This window comes from Homalodisca vitripennis, chromosome 4 (genome assembly GCF_021130785.1).
Source record: "Homalodisca vitripennis isolate AUS2020 chromosome 4, UT_GWSS_2.1, whole genome shotgun sequence".
NCBI classification, from domain to species: domain Eukaryota; kingdom Metazoa; phylum Arthropoda; class Insecta; order Hemiptera; family Cicadellidae; genus Homalodisca; species Homalodisca vitripennis.
Window position 1 is genome coordinate 40,510,589 of NC_060210.1, and position 27,729 is coordinate 40,538,317.

General features: G+C 31.9%; 1 protein-coding gene across 1 annotated transcript in view; it reads right to left on the reverse strand.

The window, feature by feature from the left end:
* Nucleotides 1–27,729, reverse strand: part of LOC124360992 — an 83,059-nt gene that overhangs the window by 8,499 nt on the left and 46,831 nt on the right. Inside the window, exons 7-8 of the mRNA XM_046815030.1 lie at nucleotides 5,422–13,764; nucleotides 2,799–2,852 (exon numbers count right to left, since the gene is read on the reverse strand). Of these exons, the coding sequence (XP_046670986.1) occupies nucleotides 2,799–2,852; nucleotides 5,422–13,764 (8,397 nt within the window). The remainder of the gene's footprint in view (nucleotides 1–2,798; nucleotides 2,853–5,421; nucleotides 13,765–27,729) is intronic.

Below are 27,729 nucleotides of genomic sequence, written 5' to 3' on the forward strand. Positions count from 1 at the left end.
ATACTCTCAAAGGTTTTAAAAATACAAGGAACAATACAATTTTCTATTTAATTAGCAATTTACTGTATAAAACTCATTGCTTGAATATTATAAAAGATAAGTATTGTATTGTATATAAATATATGATATATCATCGCTGGTGTGAACATCTAGAATATTGCAGTTGTGTAACACAAAAAGATTGAATGTTATACTGTTTAAGAATAAGCATTTCTTTAATTTACCTTATATTTTGATTAACACATTACTTTCTATCTTATCATAAAATTCAATATCACAATTAAGATCCTAAAAAGTTACAGTTGAGATAAAACAGACAAATGTGAGGAAAGTTGAGAGTAAAAAGGTAAAAGGGAACATTAAGAGTATTGAGATAGACATTTTGAAATGTGCATGAGAGAAGGAATACATTTTTGGATTATAGAAGTTTAAAAAAGTTGGATTATACAAAAAATAAGCAGTCAATAATCTGCTTTACCTATTCCACCTGTTTTAAATTTTACGTTTCAGCATTACGTTTATTTAAATTTTCAAAATCAAATCGAGTTTATGAATTATGAATAATATTGCGTTGATATATTTTTAAAATGTCATCAAATTATCTTCATTAGTTTTGTGTTTAAAACTTAACGTAAACAACAATATTATGAACTCTCCATACAAATTCTGCACTTTTAAAAATATTAGTAGAATTAATATGAATATTAAAGTTAAGTGTACTTCTCTTTATAAAATATTTAAACTTATGTCATGATTACATACTCAGATTTATATATGTAGACCTATTGTTTATACTCGTTTTGCTAATAGTTAACTACAAAAACAAATTAATCCAGATAATTTCCTTGCTAATTGTGTTTTGAGAAGCAAAGCGCCTTATGCAACAATTTTTAAAGCTGTCCAATCAATATTATGATACAAACTAATAAAATATTTTGTAACTTTTGAAATTATTTAAATATATCAACATATTTTAACTTCAACAGACACAGTTAGTGTTTACGCCAGTTTATGGTGCATGAAGTGAGTACTTGCTCAAGACGACTGACATGCAATAAGACACACAGCTAGAAACACAGACATGCTCAAGTAACAATGATAAGAGTCACAGTTGCTGGAGTAACACAGTAGTTATAATTTTATAGCTGTATTTGTATCATTTAGCAACTTACGCTAAACAGATTTATGTTGAAAATACATTAAATTCAACAAAATAAAATGGGTTAGTTTGTATGAAATATTTACAGATTAAAATATCATTGCCAGTGTACAGTTGTTTACAAAGTTTCTGTTCAATTGGTTTTCATAACTAATATGTAAAATACAGTTGCCAGATTATTGTTATTTTGTTCCTTATACTTATTTGAACTTACAACCTAAAACCAGAAATAGAATTGTAAGTAGACATATCTTTTGGCAAAATTCTCAACAATAATTCCTACAAGACAACTAATCTTAGAAAAAAGTTCAACTCAGCACGTTCATGTAAATTTTAATACTGCAATAAAAGAAAATCTGGAATATACAATGAAATTAATACTATATCAAGTACAATTAAGCACATGTATAGTAGTATTAAAAATTAGATCAACAGACACATTTGAAAGTTCTCAATTTTAACAGCAGTACACAGTATTCCACTAAATATGAAATATCAATGGACTCAATTCCAATTTTAAAAATTGACAATGCTGTTAAAATACCAATGTGTATCAATTTTCAAAAACTTGACAATTTCTACAAAGTTTTAGGTACATATAATAAGATAAATAATTTTAATGAAATTCTGGGAAATGATAGAACATTTCGATTTTATGGTGCACAAGGGGGAAAAAATTACGTAGAGGAACATTATAAATAATCAAAGAAATTTGTAATGTATTGAAAAAAATAATTAATTTTCTAAAATAATTCCAAAAAATTACACCCATACACACACTACAATCTTAAGTGGTTATAAAAAGTTTGTGGCAAATGCTTCTTCCAAAAGTTATTACCAGAATCAAAAGTTGAACTAACCTGAATACCTTGAGGAAAATATGCTAAAATAGAAATATTATATGTAATGTTTTTAATATTGATGGTAGTGATATTAAGAGAGATCATTTCTTCTAACGTGAATACTGCTGTAACTGCATAAGAAGAGTGGATCTGTCTTCCACAAAACTTAGTAAATTTAAAAAAATGTAATTTTATCAATGAAATTTTGTAACTGTGCGATAAACAGAACAAGAGTTGACATTTCTTACAAACAAGATTAATAAAACTGAAGCAGTAACAATTTAGTTAGTTCATACAAGATGTGGATTCTGAGACACTAAGCCATATAATAACCACAAAGCCTAGGTAAGCACTGGAGTATACCAATGGGGGATATGGAAGAAGAATGCTTTTAGGAATTTATTGTCAAGACTAGATTTATAATGCCTGCAATTTGAGAGTGAGTACTGTTATAAACTTTATCACGTAAAAACAATAGTATTAAATTTTTGGAAAATAAAGCTGTCGGTATTAATATTGACAAGAAATTGTAGCAGAATGCAGAATTCCTATAAAAAATTCTACCACTAAAGCGTAGATATTTTGAATAATTTCATGATTAAACTCCCAGACTGAACTTGGTACTAATTATCATACTTGTCAGCAACAAACAGTGATTTATTTTTGTAATATTTCAACAACCAAGATCTTCATTATAACCAGGACATTGCCACCAACAATTATTTCTTAGTGGCTATAAGCGAGTAGATGCCTGCCAAGCAAACATGCACATTAGCCAACATAAAAGGTATAATGACCTCGAACAGATGTTGGTGCTGGACTCTTGCTGGTTTCTTCCCCCGCTGACTCTCCTATATCAACAACAATTCTTTCAAGTTAAATTACAAAACAAAATCATCACATCGGATTTCAATATGAAGACTAACAAAAATTACAATTCTTCAGTAAAGAAAGCACTCAATCAAGCCATAATAGAAAATAAATCTAATTTGTAAAGATTTTTACATGCAACAAGACAAAAGTATGAAATAAAAATAACTAAAATTATTGTAGAATTTGACATCATTAAGGAAACCAGTTTTTTTTATTTCCACTTCTTTAGTGTTCAATACTGGAGATTCAAATTATATGTACAGTGCAATATAATAGAAACTTGAATAATTAATTTTTGTAATTATAGTTTGACGAAATAATACTGTTTTGATTGGGAAATATGTCTATTTATATAAAGTTGTACATTTAAAATGTCTGGCCTAAACTTACATAAAAAAGGATAAACAGATTATATCAATAAAAAACTACCAAACAAATAAAGATCAGGACGCACAAATGAAAGGGGATGTGACAAATTCAGTTCTACAGATGTTAATTTTTCTATCCTTTACAGAGAATTTTAAGCTTCCAAAATACAGTAATTATTATTAATATAGATTGTATGATCATTGTATCAAATGCTACCATTTAGTATGGTTACCAATTTGTAAAGGAGACAGGATTGATATAAATGTTGAAAATATAAATTTCCTATAAACGAAATCCATATGATCCAATGCTAAGTTGGCACTGTGAGTATGGTGATGCCACTCTTACAGAAAGAGTTATAATTCATTTCTTTATGCACATCTAGTGGCAGCTTGTATTCTATGTAAATTTTTTGGTAACAGCATAAATGTTCAAAAACATCTTGTATTTTTGAAAACAGGATGTACATTTCATACTACTTTGTTTACTTCTTTAAAGTTCTCAACATCTAATATGTTTAAAAAAAAAAAATCAAAAACACTGAAATAAAATGGAAAAAATATGCTATTCATTACAGTATTGAAGTGAGATAAAAAAGACACTAAATCAATCTCTGATTATTAATTTTTGTATATACTTGTTTTCAATCTGAGTGGCGAGGGGAAGTTCTCTGTAAAAATACCTCACTATCACTCATTCACAGATTTGAAAGTTTATATATAAATATATATATATATATATATATATATATATATATATATATATATATATATATATATATATATTGATATTGTTAGTTATTTCGTTAATGTATAACTTCACCGTGTTAAAGACTTTTCACAATACTTTTATAACCTGAAAAGTTTTATTTAACCATCAAAATTTTGATCTTAATGAAACATAATAAATTTACGTAACAAAACTATATTGAAATATAATTTGGTTGGAAGTGTACTGTTATATCATTGACCAAACTGCACGATTATTTATTATCTTGATATGAAGTTTGCAGCCTTAGAAGTATTTCCAAAATAAAAGTTTATATTTTTATGAAAATCATATTTACAATCTACAGTTAACTTACTTAAAGAAATGGAAATGGAAGTAAGTGCAAAATTTCTTGATGCTTGATTGTCTTACGAATATTTAACAATATTTTTTCTTAAATAATCCAAAATCATATTAAAAATTTTGAATGTTATATTAATTTTATGGCTACATCATGCAATTTTATACACTATTGTAAAAAAGTAACCATACTTAACGTTTTAATAAAAGCAGCCTCATGAATATTTGAAGATATTAATTTGAGAAATTGAAGTTCATTTTAAATTATTTTTTTAATGCATCCATTTTTCCAACATTGAGAACAAACCAGGGTGTATTCAAAATTTTCAAAATTAATCTTTTACTCCTATAAAATGGAAGAACAGAATATATTAAAATCTAACATTTTTTACAAACATCATTTATTATTATACAGAATTTGTTTAAAGTTAAGACATTTTTTTACTTTTGAATACTAACTGCAGAATTTCACCATAGCTATTGAAATTTGAATATAAATACTTCAAGAATGATAACCATATTAGTACATTAAATTTTCCCATCTTAAAATGGGTACTTTCTACAATAAAATTACTCATTTGAACATTTTGAGTTGCTCCTTGTTTCTCATTTTGGGAAAAGGAACAAAATTTTAAAAAGTGATATACATCTTTTAGTAAGCAAATGGATATCCTTTGAAGCTTTTGAGTTATTTTATATAAAAAATAACGAAAATTAGTTAATTTATTTGTACTCTGTACAATGAGTACATGACCAATAAAATTGTCAGCTTAATGTTCCATGAATCTCAATCTTTAGTTAAGGCATACATTATATATTAACAACAATAATAATAACAATCATCTGAATCAATCCTGAATAACTGCAATAAACAGTTCTAAGCTTGTATCTCTGAGTTTTCTTTTCCACCATGCTAAATAATATTCTGGTCAACCATGAACTTTGATATAATATCCTTGCATATCAAACACATATGATATAGTTAACTATTAATAATACAATATTGTAAACCTTAATTATTTAGAAATAATAATTTTTAATATTATAGCATTATTTTAGTGACTATTCATTGGTCATGTAAAGACAGGCAATTAGTAGAAAGGAAACTACCTTTTACTTGGGTAAGCTGTTGCTTAGGAGTGGAGGATATAACTTGACGAGTGACAGTGGTTTGGTGGATTTCAGAGGAATGAGAAGGAGAGGAAGAACAGTGTGATTCTGGCTGTGAATCACCCATTTGTTCTTGTTCTTCAGAAAACCGTTTTAAATATTCATCCAATTCAGTTTCAGAAAGTCTGGTTGTTGGTCCTCCAATCTCATCTGGTCGCATTATTACTCTTCGTTGAATAACTCTAGTAGTGTGTACATTTCCAGCTTTATCTACTTCTTGCGTTTCAATCATGTCTTCACCAGGAGCAAATCTTTCAATGTATTCTTTAAGTGCTTTATCAGCATCAGGACCTCTGAAAGTTATGTTGTGAATTTCAGGAGGCATTTCTACTGTTCGATGAATGGTATGTGTGAATCCATCCCCCTCAGTATCAGGTTCAATAACTTCTGTGACATATGGTTTTCCGTCATCAAACCAAACAGCAGCTCGTGCACCAATGTCCAATGTTTCAGTGCTTGACATCATTGTGTTGGACCCTCCACTAGTAAAACTAGATGACATTATGGAGTCTGTTTCATAATGGTAAGTTGCATGGGTTGCTGTTGAACTAGTTGGTTCTAATGAGTCTGTACTACCTAACTGAAGTTCTGCTCGAGGTGGTGGCATTCTATTATATTCACAACTATCTTCTCGGCCAGAAGAACTCAGGTCTCCTCTTCCACTTGAACTGCTTTGATCTTGTGGGACAGTTGCTTTGTCTTCATCTTCCTCATCAATAGAATCTGAAAATAACTTAGGGGGATCAGTTTCAAGAGAGTCTGTTGATGTTAGCATTGATGTTTTATCTCCAATAATTTCAATTGAATCTGTCATTATATCCTTAGATTTGGCTTTCTTCTGTTGAGCTTGGAATTCAAGAGAGTCTGTACTTGCAGACATTAAATCTTTTTCACTAGCATGTTTAATTTCTAGTGAATCTGTGCTTGCAGTAACATTTTCATGACAGGCAATTTTGGAGCTAGTACTATACTTTATTTCTAAAGAATCGGTACTTGTTCTTACATCATCATCTACATCTTTCCAGTGTTGGATTGCACTTTTACCAGCATAAGAAGTAACAGATGTTGCTGCCAAGGAATATAATGGTTGATCTAAATCTAAGTCAGGGATTTTGGCTACTTCTTCAATAGAGTCACCTCGACCCATTGATTCAGTCTTGTCAATGACACTGCTTTCATTATACGTGTCTTTATCTTTGATGTCAATAAAACGTTCTACATTTGTTTGGGCTTGTCTAATTATTTCATCAATTTCAAACATTCTCTTTTCATAGTCTTCTTCATCTGACTCACCTCCAATAATTCCACCAGCAGAAATAGTTTCACAGCTCTCAGATTCTGAAGCCTGACTTTCATGACCCTCTTCTATTTCAGATAGCATTGCTTCTTCCTCCTTTGCTTTCAATTCAATTTTAGCAGCCTCCATACATGCATGTTCAAGACCTTCAAATTCTTTCAATGATGCAAGTGAAATATCATCTCCGCCACTCTTCCCACTTCCTGTATGACGCTTGCTATTTCCTGAGCTATTTAGAGAATCCTGGGATCCTGATGACCTGTTTCTATTTATTTCCATTGCTATAAGATTTTCAAGCCGTTCAAATTCTTGCAAGGAGCTCATAGATACATCATCATGATCCCCTGATCTTGTAAAAAATTTTCTACCAGCTAATACATCATAATCTGGTGTGCTGCTGAACGATTCTTTCATACTTCCAAAACTTCCCACAGAGTGACTGACTTGACTCCCAAGACTTCCAATTCTACTACTATTATTCTCCAAGTCAGTGGCATCTTCTTCTTTGATATCTTCAAGAGGCCCACGTTCATAATCTAGTTCATAACCATAAACTGCAGTAGCCTGGTCACCTTGAAATTGCATTTCAATCCACTTTTTACCAGCCTCAACTTCACTCTCATACTCATGTTCTATATCTGAAGGGGGTGATCCCTCTTGGGATGTAACTTCTCCAGATTGGACCCCTTCTAAATTTGTTGGTGGACTATCAGATTCAAAAGGAAAAGCAGCTTCTCCTGAAGGATAATATTTAAGATCCGTCATTCTGGTGACTGGCGCTGGAGGAGACACAACAATTTCTTCATCCGTATCGTCAACTTTCTTAACAACACGTTTTTTACCGATAACCATACTCTTGCCCTCCCTGTCCTGCTCATGTGCTTCTTTACCAACTTCTTCAATAATAACAAACTCATCAGCTATATCAGGTTTCTCAAGCATTTCAAACGAATCACTTGTTGGTGAATCTGTAGAATCTCTTTCCTGAAAATCATCTTTAGATTCAAAAACAGTTTTCTCTTCAGTAGTTACAGATACTTCACCAATGTCAGGTTCTTCAGATATGTAGTCATCAATGGGTTCTTCTTCTAAAACGTACTCTCTGCCTTGATCAGTTTCAGTTTCTGAAGAAGCTCTACTAGAAACTGATGCTGGTGTTTGAGGAGTAGAGTGTTTACCAGAAGCTTCTTCCAACTCCAAGTCTGGATAATGGAATCCACGGTCAATTAATGGTGTCATGTGCTGAGTTATTGTGATATCGGGAATAGATCCAGGAGATGTAGCCTCCATTTGTGCAGCTCTTTTTCTAATTTCTTCTTTTAGAGCAATTTCTCGAGTTTCTAGTTCATGTTTTTCTGCTACCGGATCTTCAAGTATAGTGTCAGGATGAATAACACCTGAAATTATGTGAGGTATTATATGAGGAACCATTTGAAATGCAGCCTCTGCTTCAGCTAGTTCTTCTTCATGATCTGACGTGACATGTTCCCAAAGTAGTCCGACTTTTTCTCGGATTGGACTAACATGTGATTCATATTCTACAGCACGACTGAATGCTCCGGAATATTCCATTTCTAGTTCTGTTACACTAGCTTGTGCTTCAGAAGAAAATTCAGGAGTATCATCTTTAATTTCACAGTCTTCTGAAGGTTCAGGGGTTTTTGGCCTTTCAATAGGGTCTTCTGAATATATGTCTGAAGAACATTGTTTTAATAGCTCAGCTAATTCTGAATCAGGCCTGTCATCTGAAAACCCAGATGACATTGGGCGCTGGCCACTTTCTGAATCAGATTTACTAATCTGAGATTGAGGTCGGCTTTCTTCTAAAGCTCGAAGTTCTTCATGCTCCTCTTCTAGACTGGACATTTCTTCCATTGCTTGCCTACCCTCCCTGATGTCTCGATGAAATCCTTGATCAGCTTCTGTTTGGTATGACTCTTCTTCAATTCTTTCTGCTTCATCTATGTCTTTTTTCTCATCATTTAGATCTTCTTTGGAAGTTAATGTCCTATGTTCAGAATATTTGTCACTTTCAGCAACATCTTCGCTGATTTCAACCACTGTTTTTTTCATTGAAGTTTTAGAATCAAATTCTTTCTTCAATACAGGTATTGCTGATGGTTTAAATGATGTACTTTCATTTCGACGATGACCTGGTCGTTTTCTAGTTTCTCGGATATCATCATATTCAGCATTATAATCAACTTGTGTTGGGCCATTACTGCAAGTGTACCCTGCTTCAATAACATCGTCATAATTGATGGGAGACGCTTCAGACTGTGATGTTACTTGAGTACAAACACTCTGCATTCCATCATTATTTACACTAGACGTCATTAAAAGGACAGAATCAACCTGTTTGTCATGACTTATTGATTGTGTTGCAACCGTCTCATGTTTGAAAGCATGATGAACACTATATTCTTCACGAGACTCGGAAGACAAACTCAGCTGCTCTGAAGTTCCAGAAACTGTCAAACTTAATTGATCTGAAGTGGCAGAACCATCCATTTTTTCTGACTCTGTATGTGATCTCTCAATAACTGTCATCTTAGTTAAAGTATCAGATTTGCTCGATGTACTAAGCGCACTGGCACTGTCATCAAGACTGGATCCATATTTCTCCTCCTGGGTTAATACTTCAGACTCAAGACTTTCACTTGTTATTGGTCTTGGTTCAGGCTGAAAGGTCATTTCGTGTGATCGTTTCATCCGAAAGGAACTATCTATAGTTTCACCCTCTTTAAATACATTCGGCTGTGCTTCAGCATCCTCTTCAGATATGCCACCTTCGCTGGAGATGTCTAAGCTTATTGACCGGTCATACTCTCTTACTTCAGACAATGAAGGTATTCTAGGAGGAGACTCTCCTTTAATTACATGATGAGGTATTTCTCGTTCATAAGGTTCAAGAATTAATTTGCGCTTCATTATATTTTCATCTTCTGTCATTGAAATTCCTACACCATCCATATCACTCTCTAATTCCATAGCAGATGGAACTAATGTTTCTGAAGCTTCACTTGAAATTTCAACACTAGCAAGATTACCAGAACTTTCGGAATCTAAAGATTTCATTGACTCTCGAGAGCTTAATGAACTTACTGCAGTGTGATATTCATGAGAAGTGTAGGATCGACCAGATACTTCGTGTGATATAGCAGATTCATATTCTGATGAACCAGTAGTTCCAACACCAGCAAGCAATGCGTCTACATCTGAAGAACAAGGCCTGCTAGGAGTCCTAACACTTTCAGAAGTTTGTTCGAAAGAGTGGTAGTAGCTCTCGCCTGAACTGGAATAGGGTTCATAGTCTGCCCCAGAACGGCGTTCACTTTTTTTCTGACTACTTGATGATCCACTCTTATGTTTGCGCATTACTACATCTGGCCTTTCTAAGGTATGCATAGTATCTGAATCTCCCTTTCTACCTGATGATGATGAAGATGATATGCCATCATCCATTCCTGCTGGAGACTTAATGCTTTCATCTTGTGAAGACTTTTGAGATTCTTCACTGAATGTTCGTTTAATCTCTTCTTTTTTGACAATGTTAAAAACTACTGATTCACCATTTTCCAATTCAGTTGCAATTTCTTGTGAAAGAAACTGGTTTATTTCATCAGATCCTATATCGAAATGAGTGCTGGTTTGAATTTTTGATTCTGAATGGGATTCCTCACTTGATTTAGTAGATGAGGTAGTTAACACTTGACTCTTTGTTATGTAAGTCTCTGTTATTATGTTTCCATCATCAGTAATGTGGGCTGTACCTTCTTGCAATACTGAACTTTCGTCTAATTTTTCAAAAGCTTTATCCTCTTTTTTGTGTATTTCCTTAAATACTTGCTGTCCATCTTTTACTTCTTTAGTTTTTTCACCAAAGATGTAGGATTCTTCAGTTTTAGTTACATCTTTTTCCTCATCCTCCAAGAGAGTTTTTGACATAATGCTATCTGATGTTATAATAATGTCTTGTGATAGTTTTGAATGAGAACTTTTTTCCTCTTCATCTGAAAATGAAGCAGACCCTCTTTGAGAACGATTTATTTCACTTTTATCAGTTGTTATTGTTATGTTTTCATTTACTTCAATATCCTTTTGCGATGATTGAACTTTTTCATAACCGATTTGTTTGTTGTCTACAACAATCTCCTTATTGTCATCTTTAACATAACCTATTTCATCTGAGGTGAATGTATGCAGTTCATCTCTGTGTTCTTCCTTATCTTTGATTGTAGCATCTAATGAAGCAGTCAATGGCTTATCATCAACAGTGGTTTTAATACTAACGGATGTTCCTATTTCCTCGATATGGCATTCTTGGATATATTCATCAGCATACTTCTCAAGGGCCAAAACTTTAAATTCAAATTCTGATGGTGATTGTTTTTGAACTTCCTTCTTCTTTTTATGTTCTTCTAGTAACTCATCTTGAGCCGCCTCAAGTGATTCCTTAACCTCTGCAAGTGTTTTCTCTACCACTTCCTTATCTTTGATCTTCTCTAAATCATCCTCTAAATCTTTTTCATGTTTTAAGAAATCTTCTGTCGTATCATCTTCACTCTTGTCTTCTACAGGGCACATCCTAGATCCTTGGCTTTCTAAGGGTGAATTATCTGTTTCTACACCACTACTACGAAGGTCTTCATCAGTTATTTCCATACTCGATGTTGTTGTGTCTGTTCGTGAGAGTTTTACTATTTGTTCCCTTTGCTTTTTGGCAAGTACTGACTCAATCAATTTAACTTCTAGATCTCCTTTACCTGTTATTTTTTTTATATAATCAGAAATTTGATTGTCTGCCAAATGGACTGCTGTAACCGGGATAGAACTTTCATCGTATATTTCAGATACTAAATCAGGCCGTTTTGCTATTTCCATTTCAATATTACTAACAATTTCCTTAGCGATTTCTCTGGCTTCTTCTTCTGTAAGTTTACATTCTTTTGGTTGTTCACCAACACGAAGACCTTTAATCTCTAGGGCACTCTCTGTTAAAGATAATTCAGTATCATGTTGGTCTACTCCTAAATCTTGTGACTGTGTTATATCTGATTTGATTTCACAACTCTCTGTCAAGGACCGTTGGGATTCTTCCTCATCTTTTTCCACAATTGGTTGCTTTTCAATTGGTATATCTTCAACAGTTTCTTGTTCACTTGTTTCAGGTTCTTGCAGAATTGTGACTTCCCACACAGTATCAGGTATGTGTTCTTCAGGTGTATAAACACGAGGAGATTTGGATACTGGAGATGTATCTGTTTCAAATTTTTTACCTGGCATATCGTCCATGGAATGTACAATTATGTCTTGTTCCCAATCTTGAAGTTTGGTAAGTGCTTCTTTGTCTCTTAAGTCTTCAGGAGTTATATCTGATTCAGACTGAGTGTCCTCACTCTCTCCCTGACTGTAACTGTCCGGTCTTTGCTTACCTGAATAAGTTACCGTTATTTCTGGTACTTTTTCTTCATAGATTTCATTGTAAATTATATTCCTATTATCTAATAAGCCTGCTTCTAGCTGCTTTAGTTCTTCATCAATTTCCATTTCTTTCTCACTTTCCTCAATTTCGCTTTTGTCAATATGAACCTCAAGTGAATCAGATGGTTTTGATATACTATCAGATCTGAATTTAATTACTTCTGCAACCTCGTCACTAATTTGATGGTGATCTGAAACATCAAGGTCCTCCAAATTAAGAATTTTTATTTCTTTAATACTATTAAAAGATTCTTTTATATCTGTAATAGATGACTTTTTTGCTAACCTTGAAACATTTTCTAGATCATCAATTATCTTTTTGGAACTTAAATTATCAATGTCTTTGACTTGAACAATTTCTGCCTCGTAAGAGACTGAATCTGTTCTTTTCACAAACTTTTGAGCATCTACTTTATCAAACGTGCTTGCAATTTCCTTAACTGTAACAGGTTCTATAGTTTCTGTTTCCACCTTTTGTTGCCCAATATGTTTATTTTCTGGAACCAAAGATTCTATTTGTTCTTCTAATTCGTGGCTGAAAATGTGACTGTGAATTTGTCGGCTTACCATGGCTTGAGTGTCAGATGTGGGAATATCAGAAGTTTTATGGTGAAAAGATTTGTGTTCTGGAGACGCTTCTTCTTCTAGTTGTGTCATCAATTGGTCAACAACCATTTCTTTCTTTATTTGAGCTTCAAAGAAACGCTTTCTAGCTCTGACACTACTTTCTGAAATGTCACTGATATCCTCAGTTGGTAATGAAACAGATCTTTCGTAATAAGCTTTCCTTGTAGCTGCAATAGGGATAATGGTTGTTGTATCTTCTACAACCGTTTCAGTTACTTCCTGTTTTAAAATAGATTTTTCATTAGTTGAATCAGATTCTTCATCAGGAACAAAAGCTGTGTTCTCATATGCTAGAGTTTCTTCACCAATCTTTGCAATATATTCAGCTTCTGAGTCACTACTCTCAATAACAGTTGGTTGACTGACTGTGTCCTTTTGCTCCTCAGTCGTGTCAGAGGCTACAGTCTCGGCTGTAGTCAGAACACTTGAGAGCGCTTTTATCTTGTCAGTGGCTTCTGTTTCTGACCCTTCCTCCTTGTCGGAAGCGTCTGAAGAGCCTGTAAACGATTGCTTGCTAACTGCATCTTGTTGTAGATTCTTTATCCTAACTGTGGAGTCACTTAAGGTTGTAGCAGTAGTTTCTGTATCCGATTCTGCTTCGGATTTGAGCAAAGGTACAGAAGATACAATACTGGATCTTGGCCTAGGAACGGGCGGTGTAACAAGATCTTGGGAACGTTGGGTTTCTTGAGAACTTGATGACATTTGTTCCCAAAATTTCTTTCGAACAGAGTAATCTTGTAAGTCTTCATTTGATGTCTGTAGATCGGGTGATTCATCTGGGATATCATGTTTGGTAGGTCTAGGACTTGGTTTGGGTGGGTAAAAGTCAGCTTCTGTCGGTCCATGCTCGCTGGTTACTTGTCGGCTCACTTCTAAAAAGGATCAGACACGCATATGTTAGTAAAACACACACAAACAGAGCATTAGGTTTAATGCATGCAGTTAATGGGCTCGGTTCACCACATAATGTCATTGTCGAGGCCTAGTTGTCAGCTAATAAACACACAGTTATTATTGATTACCTCCGGATTCAAGTTGCAAAGCCCCTAGTGGACTGTCCACCAAAGCACATGGAAGTCGAATGGACGAGCTGTAGCTCTGCCCAAGAGTGTTAATAGATAATGGAGGCTCAGGCATTTTTTTAAGCAAGTTCAAGCTGTTGATATTAGCTGATACTTTATCAGTAAAAGGGTTACCCTTGTCTGGCTCGGTTTTGATGGGAATGTCGAGCTGACTTGGTTGTATTATGGTGCTGGTAGGCATTGTATCAAATGCCCAAAATATTGATGATGGAACGTCGTTGATATCATGTTCAAAGTCTACCCATTGAGAACTCATTGAGTAAAATGGGTTAGTTGATGCTATTGAAGCTGTGAAAATAATAATAATTATAAATAACTGAACAGAAAATTTTGCCAACAAAATTAAACTACAAAGAAACTCAGCATTAACCGATAAAGAAAGCCAGACAGATGACGTAAAACTCACTTTTAATTGGTAACAAAATTAACCTGTTAGATTAAATTTTAATCAGACTGAATTGGCACTTACTCTTATTAGTATCATAGATCTCGCCAGTTAAAATCTCACCCACATAAGAAAATGAAAGTAAAAAAAAATGTAATATTTGGTTAGTTTTCCCACAACTAAATCAGTAATATGAGTATCTAGCTCATGTTACTTGTTGGCATTTTCTATAAAGTTCTGTATAATTTTGGGTTTGTATGAATATTTAGAGTTATTCCTTATTAGCAGACCATTCTGACATTAACATCACAAAATATTAAATTCCAAGAGAACTGCACTGGAACAGGGTAGAAAGGCCAGAGAGAATAAATATGTTTAGATAGCGTATTCTAAGAATATTTTTAATGGAAAAATAATACTTTTGAGCAAGAAACTGGAAAGTAATCAAACTATTTAATAGAAAATTTCTGTCACAGTATATTTTTTAAATTAAATATATGATTCATAAAATTAGCTCCGACCCGAGATACTTCTCGAATGTAAGATTAATGGTACTATACTATACTTGTATAAAAGTTGGTGGAGGTACAAGTATGATAGAAACATATCATCCAGTCACATAGGTACCACAGTATCATCCTATAAAAGGTTTCCTTGTCAAGAAGCATTACCAATATTCTAATGAAGAGATTTAAAAAAATATAGTACTGAATTTGTTAAAGAGAGTTCAAACTATATTATCACAATGTTCGTAAACAGTGGAAAGATTATTTGGGGTCTGTGTGGGAAAAGATTAAGTCAGCGTTAAATTTGAGGATTAATGTAAATACTTGAAGATTTATCACTTTGAAATCAATGAATTGAACACTGAATTTAATTCTTATTTTGAGAAACTTTTCAACATATACGTAAGAGATTTCAATCAACAGAAGTCTTAAACAGTAATTATTTTAAATGTGAAATAATCCCATAGGTTTTATTTTATAAAGCAACAAAATGTTTACTTCAGTATATGCAAGGTCACAAATAGTCGCAGGAAATATTCTGAGCAGAAAACATTTCCACTGAATAATAAAAGTAAGAGCAATTTTGCAAGAAACTGATGACAAGTTAATCACAAATTTTATATGTTTTAAAATAGCAAAGACTTCTTTACTAATAAGTCCGTCTGGGTATTTAATAAATAGCCAGTGTATTATATTTTATTACACTAACATCATATCAAAACATGTGCGTTTAATCAATAACCTTTTATTTAGATATTTTATTTGATAGTCATAGTGATAGATCATAAATAAATTATGAAACCAAAATCTTATCAAGTTATCAATAGAATATAATTGTTTTTACGCCAAGAATAGAAATTGTACATTGTATCACAGTTTCAATTAAAATTGGTTAAACTATTAATTTAATACAAACACTCCAATAATATACTTTTTTTATTTCTGTGAGGCTTTCGTACTCAATGAACACATCATAAAGTAAAAGTAGTATATTATTGGAGTGTTTGTATTAAATTAATAACTAATTTCAATAAGAATAGAGCTTCTAGAATGTATTGTTTCAACTAGTTTACTTGACTTGACAGTGTTTTATAAATTCAAAAGTATGGTGGCTCAAAATTTTTTCATTTGGTTAACAAATCACTCTCTCTCTCTCTCAATCTCGTATATATACACCAACATTTCACTATCACTAACCGATACTGCTTCACGGATTTATTATATCAAATAAGCACATTAGGATTGTTTGATAATAAATATTTCTTTTCTCATTGAATTGATTCCATGTGACTTTTTCGGTGTGACTATTTGAGATAAAGATCCATGAACAATGCCAATAATGCACTGTGCTTGGACTAAACTGCATTTTCTTCTTATCCGTCTGAGTGTAGAATTGAAGTGAAACATTATTCTGGTACCTTTTCTCAGTTTTCACTATTGAAATAAATGTCAAAAACCTGCCATTATTTATGAAATTTCTGTGTTTTGGTGGAGATAAATACAACTATTCTTGTTTAGAAATGCCAGTCCGAAAACTATTTAACTAAATAAATCACTTGCTATAACAGATCAAACTTATGGAAATTATAAATAATTATTTTTCCTGCGCACCAACGATTTAGTCATATGGTAATGATTACAACTGCACAAAAATGATCATTATTTGCACTATTATCTTACAGTTACAATTCAACCACTGTGAAGTTTAAGTTCAAGAAGCATTAAAAAAATATCTGATAAAGATAAAGACTAAGAAAAGATTGAGTTCAAAATACATTTATAGTTTTGCGATGGTGAAGATCCATAAATTATTTTTATTATTAACTGAAGCAAACTTTGCGTAAGAATTGAAATGCTAGGTAGGTTTTGGATAATGAAACATATAAGTAAAAGTTTAACTAATGTTTATAAACTCTCTAATACTTGTTAAACATTAAAATTGAATATTTCACAAAGACTTACATTCTATTAATAAAATAATATTGTTGTAAAATAATATGCTGCATTATGGCTTAAATAAAAACAATATTGAATAAAGGCTTAAAAAGTAAATGGTTGGATCTAAAATTTTTATGCAATTATTATTACTTTAAAGTATTAGACGTGAAAATTTGAAATATAGAGTAGAAAGGTTCCTTGTTAATACATTTTCATGTACAATATACATCAATAAACAGAAATATTTATCTGCAAATTAAAGATTGCTCATTTTACTACCTCCAGTGCCGATTGATAACTAAAGATTGGCGAGATAAGATAATTTAAATCAATAGGTTAACTATTTAGAATTATCATATAATTTAATTTCCAGTTAATTAATTGGCCACTTTAATTCTACCAGCTTTTATTTTTTTCAACTCAGCAGTTATAAAGTAAGCAAATCAATCCAAAAAGTTTAAATTATATTTTATAACTCATCAATTGAAATCTAGTAAATTACATTTGGAGACGTATGGAAGATTAAGTAAAAAATGTTTACATAAAATAATGTTTTTGTTTATGCCCAATGTTTCTAATGAAGTGCAAATTAAGTGAATTACAACTGTAAGATCTTTTACAATTGAATCATTCTACTAATCATGAGACTTTTGAATATGATGTACTATACAGCTCAGTACATTAAGTAGAACATACATTGTACTTAACGTGAAACTAAATATACTCGTACATATTCGTAAACTGTTGTATACAATATTAATGAATAGATTAGTAGTTTACACATTGAAGCAAGGTAGTGCAGATACATAAAACTGTTACGGATTATTGCTTTTCGCTAATTAGAGCTGATGTTCAAAGAGATTAACAATTACTGAAATTATATCTACTGATTTTGCCATGATTCTTTTGAAATGCATATTTCACTTTCAATCGTGCTGATTGATTATTTTAAGTTACAGTTAACGCTTGGAATGTAGTAAAGTATTTTCATTATCAAATACCAAGAAGTGTATATTTATTTAGTATATTTACAGTAAAACTTTATCTATATTTACTGTTTACCTATATTACTATATTAACCCATTTAATGTAATTAAAATAACTAAAACCCTTTAAATTAAAACTTTTTACTACATACACGTGTTTCGGTTTTTAACCATCATCAGTGTCTGTAAAAACCGAAACACGTGTATGTAGTAAAAAGTTTTAATTTAAAGGGTTTTAGTTATTTTAATTACATTAATATATAAAGATAACCCTATAAGTGGAGTTAATATCATAACCCATTTAACTATATTATAAAGTAGATTATAAATAAAACGCTTACAATATAAACTAAATACCTTCAGGTAGAGCTTCCACATCAGGATCAATATCACCTTCAATGGTATCTTTTGTAGAGTCCAGTTCTTCTGAAGGTGTCAGTCCTCCTTCTTCCCACTGACTTAAACATGCATCAACTTCTTCGTTTGACAGCTGAGACACCATTCGTTGAAACTCCCGATCAGCTGTATACTTTGCAACGGGGTCTATGTCGAGGGTTTCAGAAGCCATTCGTTCGAAACGTCGTTCTACCTTTTGTATATTTTTTTCAGAATCAATTTTTGATTTTACTCGGTCATCAAAGTACTCTGAGCCCTCTTCAACTAATTTAGCTCCTTGTTTCATTACACTTGGATCGGGACTAGGGATAATTTCAGTAAATTCTACTTCAGGTTCACTGCTAGAGTCTGATACTTTCATGAAAGTTTCATCCTCAGATTCAACATGGAATACTACTTTTCTTTGAGGTGATCGGTCACTAGGCTCAGTCACGATGTAATAGTTGGTCTCTTCTTCTTCAGAACTGGAATAATCAATTATATGGGATACATCACGGAGAGCAGGCCTTTCTTCTCTTGAAAGACGTTGAGAGCCCCCAATCCTCCTGCGCTGCATGGTTGGTGTTGTCACAATACAAGGTTGTTCAATTGTTGCATCCTTTTGTTGTGTTTTGTCTAAGTCAACTTCCTTTATCAATGATTCAATTTTTCCAAAACTAGATGCTCCTTTTAATACCCCACAATTCGCTTCTATTTCAGAACTTTTAATGGAGGATTTTTTAGGTATACACTGTTCTGTTACAGAAGATTGATGTGTGTCTAATTTTGGCAATCTAGTAGTATCACAAGAAGTGGTTTTTGTGCTTTCCTGTTCAATTAACATATCGATTAGTATGTTATTGAGTTTATCATCATTACTTTTAGAATTATTAGTCACTTTTTGAACGTTGTCTTCTGGAATTTCTTGATTTAAATTCTTTGATTCATTCTTCATTGGTTTCTTTGATTTATCATCATTTGCTTTTGGTTCAGTATGTTGTTCTGAATATTCTTTGCTGACTTTAAATTCATCTGTAAATGTGACTTTATCTTTAACATTACATAATACATCTTCTATGCAGCTTTTTGCATTATCTAGTATAGATCCCTTATCTGATTTTACCTTTTTGAGTTCAACATGGGCTTTATCAGCTTTCTGTTTTACAAATTCAGACATAGTTTTCTTTTCCTCTTGAATATTTTCTAAAAGTTTGTTGAAAACATCTACACCAGAAGTTGCTGCTTCATTTTCAGATGGATAATTGCCATCACTAAATATTGTATTTGTATCAACATTTTTAGCATTTTCTACAAAAACTTTAGACTGCTGAATACCATCTCCAAATGAAGTTAAAATATCATCTTTAATAAGTTCTAGTGAACTTGGTAAACCAACTGATGTGTATTTGAATTCATGGCTTTTAGTTTCATTTAACTTCCCACTTTCAGTTAACGCTCTTCCAGGTGTGGGGTGTGAGTTTAGATCAGTATTTGTAAGTATTTCAGATGACTCATTTATTGCTTTGCAAGTGTTGCTTTCAGTTTTTTCACTTTCATTATTTAATACATCTCCTAGAGTATACTGAGTTTTGCTAAGCTTTATTTCATCCTTTTCATCGACACAAGGACTTAGATGAGTAGATTCAACCACTTTTTCTACTCCTTCACTTTTAATATTCTCTAAACTGACTTTGACAATAGTTGGATCAAACACATCTGAAGGCTTCTGTATATGCAAAGCTGGATCAGAAACAAAAGACTCAACATTATTTAAGTTTTCTTTTACATTACTAATGTTTCCTTCAAATTGTACTTCAGATTTCCTGTCAGAACATGCTATCAGTTCAGGAATCATATTGTCTTTCATGTTACTTTCTACTATAAACGTTTTATCATTTTCTCTTGGGTCTAGAAACGACACAACTTTTTCTGTTGTAAAATCTGTAACTTTATTAATACTTTTAGCTATATATGACTTTCCATCATCCACACTTTCATTATTGTTACTGACTGTACTATCTTTAATGGATATAGCCTTATCTTTTTCACCATCTCTGCATGTCATAGTAGAATGAAAGTCTTTTGCTCTGACATCTTCAGCAACATTGTGAAATTCATTTACTGATTTGTTTAAATGTGAAGTGATGGCTTTTTCAAAGCCACTTAGTACCCCTTTATCTGTATTGAACATTTCTGGAATTGTGTTTGATGTACCAGTGTCAATGGATTGAGTTGCACTAGCAATATCCAACTCATCAGAAATTACATCTTCTGGATTCCTGAGTACATTTGCTTTCACAACAGGTTTGTTGGTGGAGTTTGTAATATTATTTTTACCAATATTATCATAACTTAAATCTGACAAATTTTCAGTCGTGGTAATAGTAGTTCCGGACGATGCCAATTCGTTAACCAGTTTTAAACTTTCTTCTTTTAATTTAGGTTCATTCTCGCAAACTGTACCACTAATTGTGTTATCAATTTGATTTAAAGATTTAGAGATTTTGGTAACAGACCTTAAAGCATCACTTCCCTCAAATTGTATCACATTTTCTGAAGGTTCAATTAGGTCTTTAGCAAGAGAAGAAGAAGTTTCCATCTCTTCAACAATATTTTTACTTGTATGTTTGGTAGCATTGTCCATTGCACTTTTTATTTCATTTAGAGCTTGTTCTGATCTTAAAGATATGTTGCTTGAAAATGAATCTGAACATTCATCAGTAGATTTTTTTGTGTCAGCATTCTCTGTGGCATGTGCTGCATTGATATCCTTTTTTATATTTTTTGTTTCTTTAATTTCCTCATTAACTAAACCACTGGTTTTGGATAAGAATGTATTATCAATTAGAATAGAAGCAATAGGCTTTGAGTTTGATGGGATAACATCTTTGTTAGATACAATATTCCAGTCTTCTTTAGTAGAAATTACTTTATCATTAACTACAATATCTGAAGGAGCTAAAGTGGTACTAGCCATGTTGGGTTCATCAGTATTCAAAGCATTTTCATGTTTGCCGAAAATGGTACTGAAAGAAAGTTTATGTTGTTCTTTAGGTTCTTGTATTTTCTCATTTGCAGTGTTGATTGAAGTTGGAATATTTATTTCTTCTTTGTCCATTTTATCAACTTCATCAGTGATAAGTTTAGATTCATACACAGAACTGGAAGTTTCATTATTTCCATGCAAATTAGTATTTTCAGTAATGTTGCCTTCAAAACTGCTGTTGCCATAACCATCTAATAATTCTGTTACGTCTTTGACTTCTTTCACAATCTGTTTATCAATTGATATTTTAGATTCCTGTGTATTTTCAAAGTTTTCTGATACATCATCTCCTGCAAACTGACTTTTTTCAATTGCATCAGTAATTTCTCCCTTTTTTACTTTCGAGGTCTCTCCTGATTTACCAAATAACGCTCCAAAGAACGACTTTTTCTTTTCTTTTGGACCTTTCACACCATCTCTAGAGGGTATTGAGATATCTTTAGAAGCTTGTTTCTTTTCAAACACTGCACTAGGTTCAACATCAGTACCTTCATCTATAGAGGTTGTGGTACTTGCTATATTTTTATCAGCTATAATAGACATTCTATCTTTATTGTTAGGTACATCATCTCTCTCTCCATAATTACCTTCTTTTAACGATTTTGATTCTGTGTCAAATAGAGTAACGTCCATAGCAAAAGTTACACCAGCAGATTTCCTTTTGAAGTCTTCTGTAGTTCTTTTTATTTCATCAGCATTATCTGTAGAAAATGTAACTTTACGTTTTTCCATAAACTCATGGATTTCTCCATCTTGTTTAGTGTCATGTGTTTTTATATTATCTGGAATAACTTCAGCTGCAAAGAAATATTCATTTTTAGGATCAAGTTTATTGTGAGTTTCTTCAGTGCTCTGATCTGAAACTATAACATTTAGTGGTTGCATGAGTTCAATTTCTTTGGTTGTATGTTTGATAGTATTGGTATCTTTTACTGGATCCTTTAATATATCGTCTGATTTTGAGTACTTATATTCACTCTGGATACCATAAACTTCCTTTGTCTCAACGGTTTCTGTTGTATGGCCATTTTCTGCATTATTTACGGTTTTAACGGTTTCAGAACCAATTTTAGTTTGTGTCATTTCTTTGTTACTTTTATCCTCAAGATGGATATTAAACTTTCCATCAGTTGTATAGTCTTCTGGTTTATGGGTTATTTCTTTTTCTTCAGAAATAAGTGTACAAGCAATTTCCTTTAATGTATCAGTAGCATCTTTTATTTGCTCATGTGTATGAGTTTGTATTCCTTCAAATTTTACCTTTTTTCCTAAATCCGGAACACTAAAATCCTTAAAAGTTTCTTTTAGGTTGGTACTTAGTTTTTCTTCATGATCTGTATCAGTTAGTTGTTTGGGTGTAAAAATGTCACCAGAACTTGTTGTAGAATTTTCATTTCCAACCTTTTGAATTTTTTCACTAGATTCAACTGGTTCAATAGTTTTAATGCTTGGAGCATGAGTCAAATTCTCATTGTTTCTTTCATTTTTAAGTTTTTTCTTCTTACCTCGTTTCTTTTCTGACTTTGATTTATCATCTTTCTTGAACACTCCAAAGAGCCTTTTTGACATTTTCCCGACAAACGACTTATCAGACCTTTGATCACTTTCACTTCTTGATTCCTCTGTTTCATCTGAAGATGAGACCTCAGTATCAGCTACTGCAGTTAACCTACTTGGGTCAATTTTAATTATTTTGTTGTTATAGTTCTTTTCAGACTCTAAAAATGTGGTTATAAAATTCATTGTTTCAGTAAAGGATTTCTTATCTGGGACTGACATTGTAAATTGGTACTTTGAATCTTTATCTTTTGAATTTTCTGTTGCACTTTCAATATTTTTAGTTGTTTGTTGTGGAATTTCATTGTTTAAGGGTAAATTAGCATTATCCTGAAGAGATATTTCAATATCCTTTTTCATACCGACTCTTGATGTTCCTGTAATTATGTTTGAAATAGCAGAAATCTTAAGACTGAATGTAACATTAACATAAAGAATTGAAATGCTGATTCTTGTTGCAGTATGATTTAGTGGCAGTTATTATACCTAATTTAACCCCATAAAGCATAGTTTCCTTACATTCTATTATGATTGTGTATTTAAATGTTTAGGCTAATGAATTATGTGGTGAAAAACAATCATTTGGTTATATGTTCAATAAATCATACAAGACATGCAGTTAGAGTTAAGAAATAACAGACATATTTGTGTTAGTACCAAGACATTCTTACCTCCACTACATCTTTGTGCCCATGTACAATATCCAGTGCTATCCAGATCCATAGAAGCACAAGGTGTGAAATACTGGATGCATTCAGATGGTTCCATGTATTTTATATAGTTGATAGAATCATCGGATCCCAGGGTCCGGATCATTGAGTTTGAGAGAGGTGATGGACTGTGCCGAAGACTAGGCAATGAACGATTCCACACAGAATGCACTTCTGAATGTAATTTGTTAAATACTGTATTAAACGTTGAATTTTTTTCTTGAACAAGATTCTGATTCCAATTATTACAAGTTCTAATTTCAATAGCACTTTTCCCATTTTCAATAGTTTTCACCATCAACTTTGTATGGGACTTTTTAGTACGATCTGTACACATAACACTTTCTTTACTTGTATCTGATTCATCAGACGTGTTTCCTTGTGATGACGGAGTTTTTTTTGGAACTTTTAGAAGATTTTTATGATAATGTTGAGAGCCTTTTGAAAGCTTTTTCCTTGCTGAATGCCTTGGCAAACGTCTGTAGGCACCCTCCCACCAAACCCCATAACTATCATCTTCAGAAGACATATCTGTTGTTGTGGATGTGAAGGTTTTCCTTGAATCTGGAGAGCTGACACCAAGCTTTTCTTCCTCTTTTTCAACTTCATCGAGAAGTCGATTTACAGTTCTTTCTAATTCACCTATGCTACAGGATGAGTCATTTAAATACAAAATGTTATTTTTATCGTCCACAGCAGCATTTTGGGGATGAATAACATCTGATGTGAAATATGTCATTTCTTTTCTTTTTTCCTCAAAAAATGTGTCCAGCTTTGAATCATTTGAGTGAGGATTTCCTATTTGTTTACGCTGAGCCATTGGCGATACACACAAAGTATCAACTAAAAGTGGCAGGGCATCTACCTCCTTTTTATCTAGAACAAGAGGGACAAAACTGACATCTTCCTTTATCAAATTTTCTTGAATTTCAACTTGATTTAACATACGCTCTACAGCAGCTTCGATTTGACAAAGCTCTTCATTCCCTTTTGAATCCTTTAATCCTGTTAAAGGAAGTTGATCATATTGGACAAAATATTGGAAAACCTTCTCTTCCAAAGAATCTCTAGAATAACTATCAATGGCTGAGGAGGCATCGATATTAGATTTAAACGATTCCACATAAGATGATATTATTGGTTTATTCCCTGCACTCAACAATTTTGGAACTTTGTTTATTTGTTCACTTATCTCATACAATATGCCTGTTGTATCATCTATATTGCTTCTCTTGTAGTTTGTTATATCAGGAAATTGATCAATGAGACTGAATTCTTTTGTAGATGTTGAAAGCGTAACATCAGAAGATGTATAACTATCACTGTCTGAATAATTTAAATCAGAATGAGTTTCAGATATAGAAAATCTTAATTCACTAAAACTCTCAGTATTGGATCTTGTGCTAGGTACGGTCCAAGTAGAGTCCTCAAGGTCGGTTTCATTTATTATAAATGAATCTTGTCTTCTTCTAATGAAAGTTTCACATGGACTGCTCGTGTTGATATTTTCACATACAGTATTGAGGTGGTCTCTTTCGGCATTACTGTTTAGATCATCTATGTTTGTAGCAACTTCATATGGTTGCTTTTGAATGTCACACAAGGAATCATAGTCCGAATTACAACACGTAACAATAAGATCACCCTCTTCCCTTTCACAGCCGATAGAAGATGGATTTCGATCTATTAAAATATCGTTGGACAAATCTTGGAATATTTTGGTAACAGTATCAGCAGAGGTGCCTTCACCAAAATTGAGCTCACTTTCTAAAATTACGTCAATATCGTGGAGCACTTGACTTGAGGATAAAAGATGATCATCATAAAACAAACTGAATGTCAATGTATTGTTGGATTGTTCCGGGTATACATCCGATGAGATCACATTGTCACTCGAATCTTCATTTGTTCGTTTCTCAATGTCATCAGTATCTGTAAACTCACCCGCTTTAATCAATTTTAAATTGACTATAGACTAAAATATAAACTGTAAAAGTAAACCTTTCAAATTTATGTAATTACAAAATGATAAGAATCATACTATAAAAGAAGTGTTTGATCCAGCCAAAGCCTACCAATGAAAATTAAAATTATATCATCCATACAATAAAATAATTTTTATTTTAAATTGACACTATAATGTAACTAAAATTAGTACATATAGAACAACATATTACCTGACTTGGTAAAACTTTAGAAATTTTGAAGAAATGATAAATATATTTATTAATATTATAGTGAAATAATTAATCAAAATGTTAATGATTAATCTAAATATTTGCTTACATCCATATTTTTTGCATATAGAAGTTGAGTGGTACAGAGAGCTTGATAGCTCTAGCTCCACCTCTTTTAAGTCGTAATCTTTCATTTTATATAAGTATCAACCAAATAAGTTTGTTCAAAAATATATTTAATTATAAATTCGGAAAATGAAGATACCGGTGTAATGAGGTTAAAAGAAGATAATTTCTGTTAGGCAGAATGCAAAACTTTCTTGCAAAGATTTTATTAGTTTTACATAAACTCATTTTGCAATGTAAACAATTTTCTCGTTACAGAATGATACAAATCTCTACTCAACGATTATTAGCACAATCTTTATATGTGTCTCCTCGAAAAGGAAATGTAAACGAAGGAGGGGAAAAGTTCAAATGAATGTTTAGCAGAGTAGAATAATAATATTAAAAAATTTATAAACACCGAGGTGTCTTGAAAAATATGCAAATTTTAAATCCAATCACTATGCATGTTGCTATTTATCAACATCTATCAAGAGTAGGTACTGATTTTATTTTATAGCTAAAAAGATGAAATATAATTCTAAAACCTAATCAGAAATAGACATTTATCAATCTAAATTACTGAAATACTGTAAATATCAGTAAGTTTTAATAAAACAGACATTAAAAATTAAACAAACATTATAAACAATTTTTATATAAATTTTACAGCTACATTTTGAAATCTTTTCAAACTATTTAGAACAAAAATTTTAACTAAATTATATTGAAACCTTTTCACCAAAACTTTTACATTGAAATTTCAAAACTAAAAATAATGGCTATGAAAACCCCATAATAACTATAAAAAATAGTACAATTACAATTTAAATTATCTTCCTCAATTTTCTAAAAGTACGATCAAGGAAGAAATAAAAATTTAATGAGCCAACAGAGTCTTAAAGTTAAGTTTTAAATATTACATTAGTAAAGTAAACAGTATATTTTATAAATCAAATAATTATTATGAATGAAAACCTTTGATTATGCTGCACCAAAACCACTGTTTGTCTACTTTTAATACTAAAGCCTTTTGATTTGTAACCCTTTCACTGGAAATTAAAATGATTACTTGGTGAAAGTGAAGAAATTTTCCTACACAAACTTCTTTGCATGAATCTATCCTTCGGTTACTATTGACAGTTTACCATTATAAACAAAACCTAATAATTTTCTTTCTTTATTACTTTGCAATATGGGCAATAAATTGTAAATAATGTGTTAAAATGTTCATGGCCTATTAAGACTCTTCCGCCTACCAAAAAATGCCATTTTTTAATGAAATTTACTAACTCTCATCTCTGTGAGTTGTCAAGAGAAAAGCGTGTTAAAAGAAATGAATACTTTCTAATTCCAAAATAATCTTTAAAGTTTTCAAAATGATAATAAGAACCATGAAAAACATATCTTACGTTGATAAAATTAAAACTAACTGCTATACACAATAAATTGACTATTACTAACTACACAACCAACCTTGGTATAAGTGTTAGTCTAATTAAAAATACTCGTAATGCGTATGTTAATGACATTAATGAAGGAATTAGCATGCAGTGATAATGAATATGAATATTTGATGAAACATAAAACATATATTTGTAAAAAAAAGATGGTGAATGGATAGTTACATTATTAAATTGATTAATATGTATATTTTGTAATAGTCATCATGATATTTTTAAATGAATTAACCTTTTTCCTAGTTTTCTATGGAACAGTGTAGTAACATACTGCAACAAGAACAAACATTCTCTTTCTAAATACATTTTAATTGATGAACAAAGAATATTTAGCCATGTAACTTAGTACTAACTTTATTATACTTTTTGTTCATCAATAATTAACACTAATTTATGAAAATCACTAAAAATACTTATTGTTTTTGTGTTATTTAGTGCCATTTACACAGATTAATATAAATCTTAACTAAGTGAAATCATTTTAAGACAAGATAAAACTAAAACTGCCAT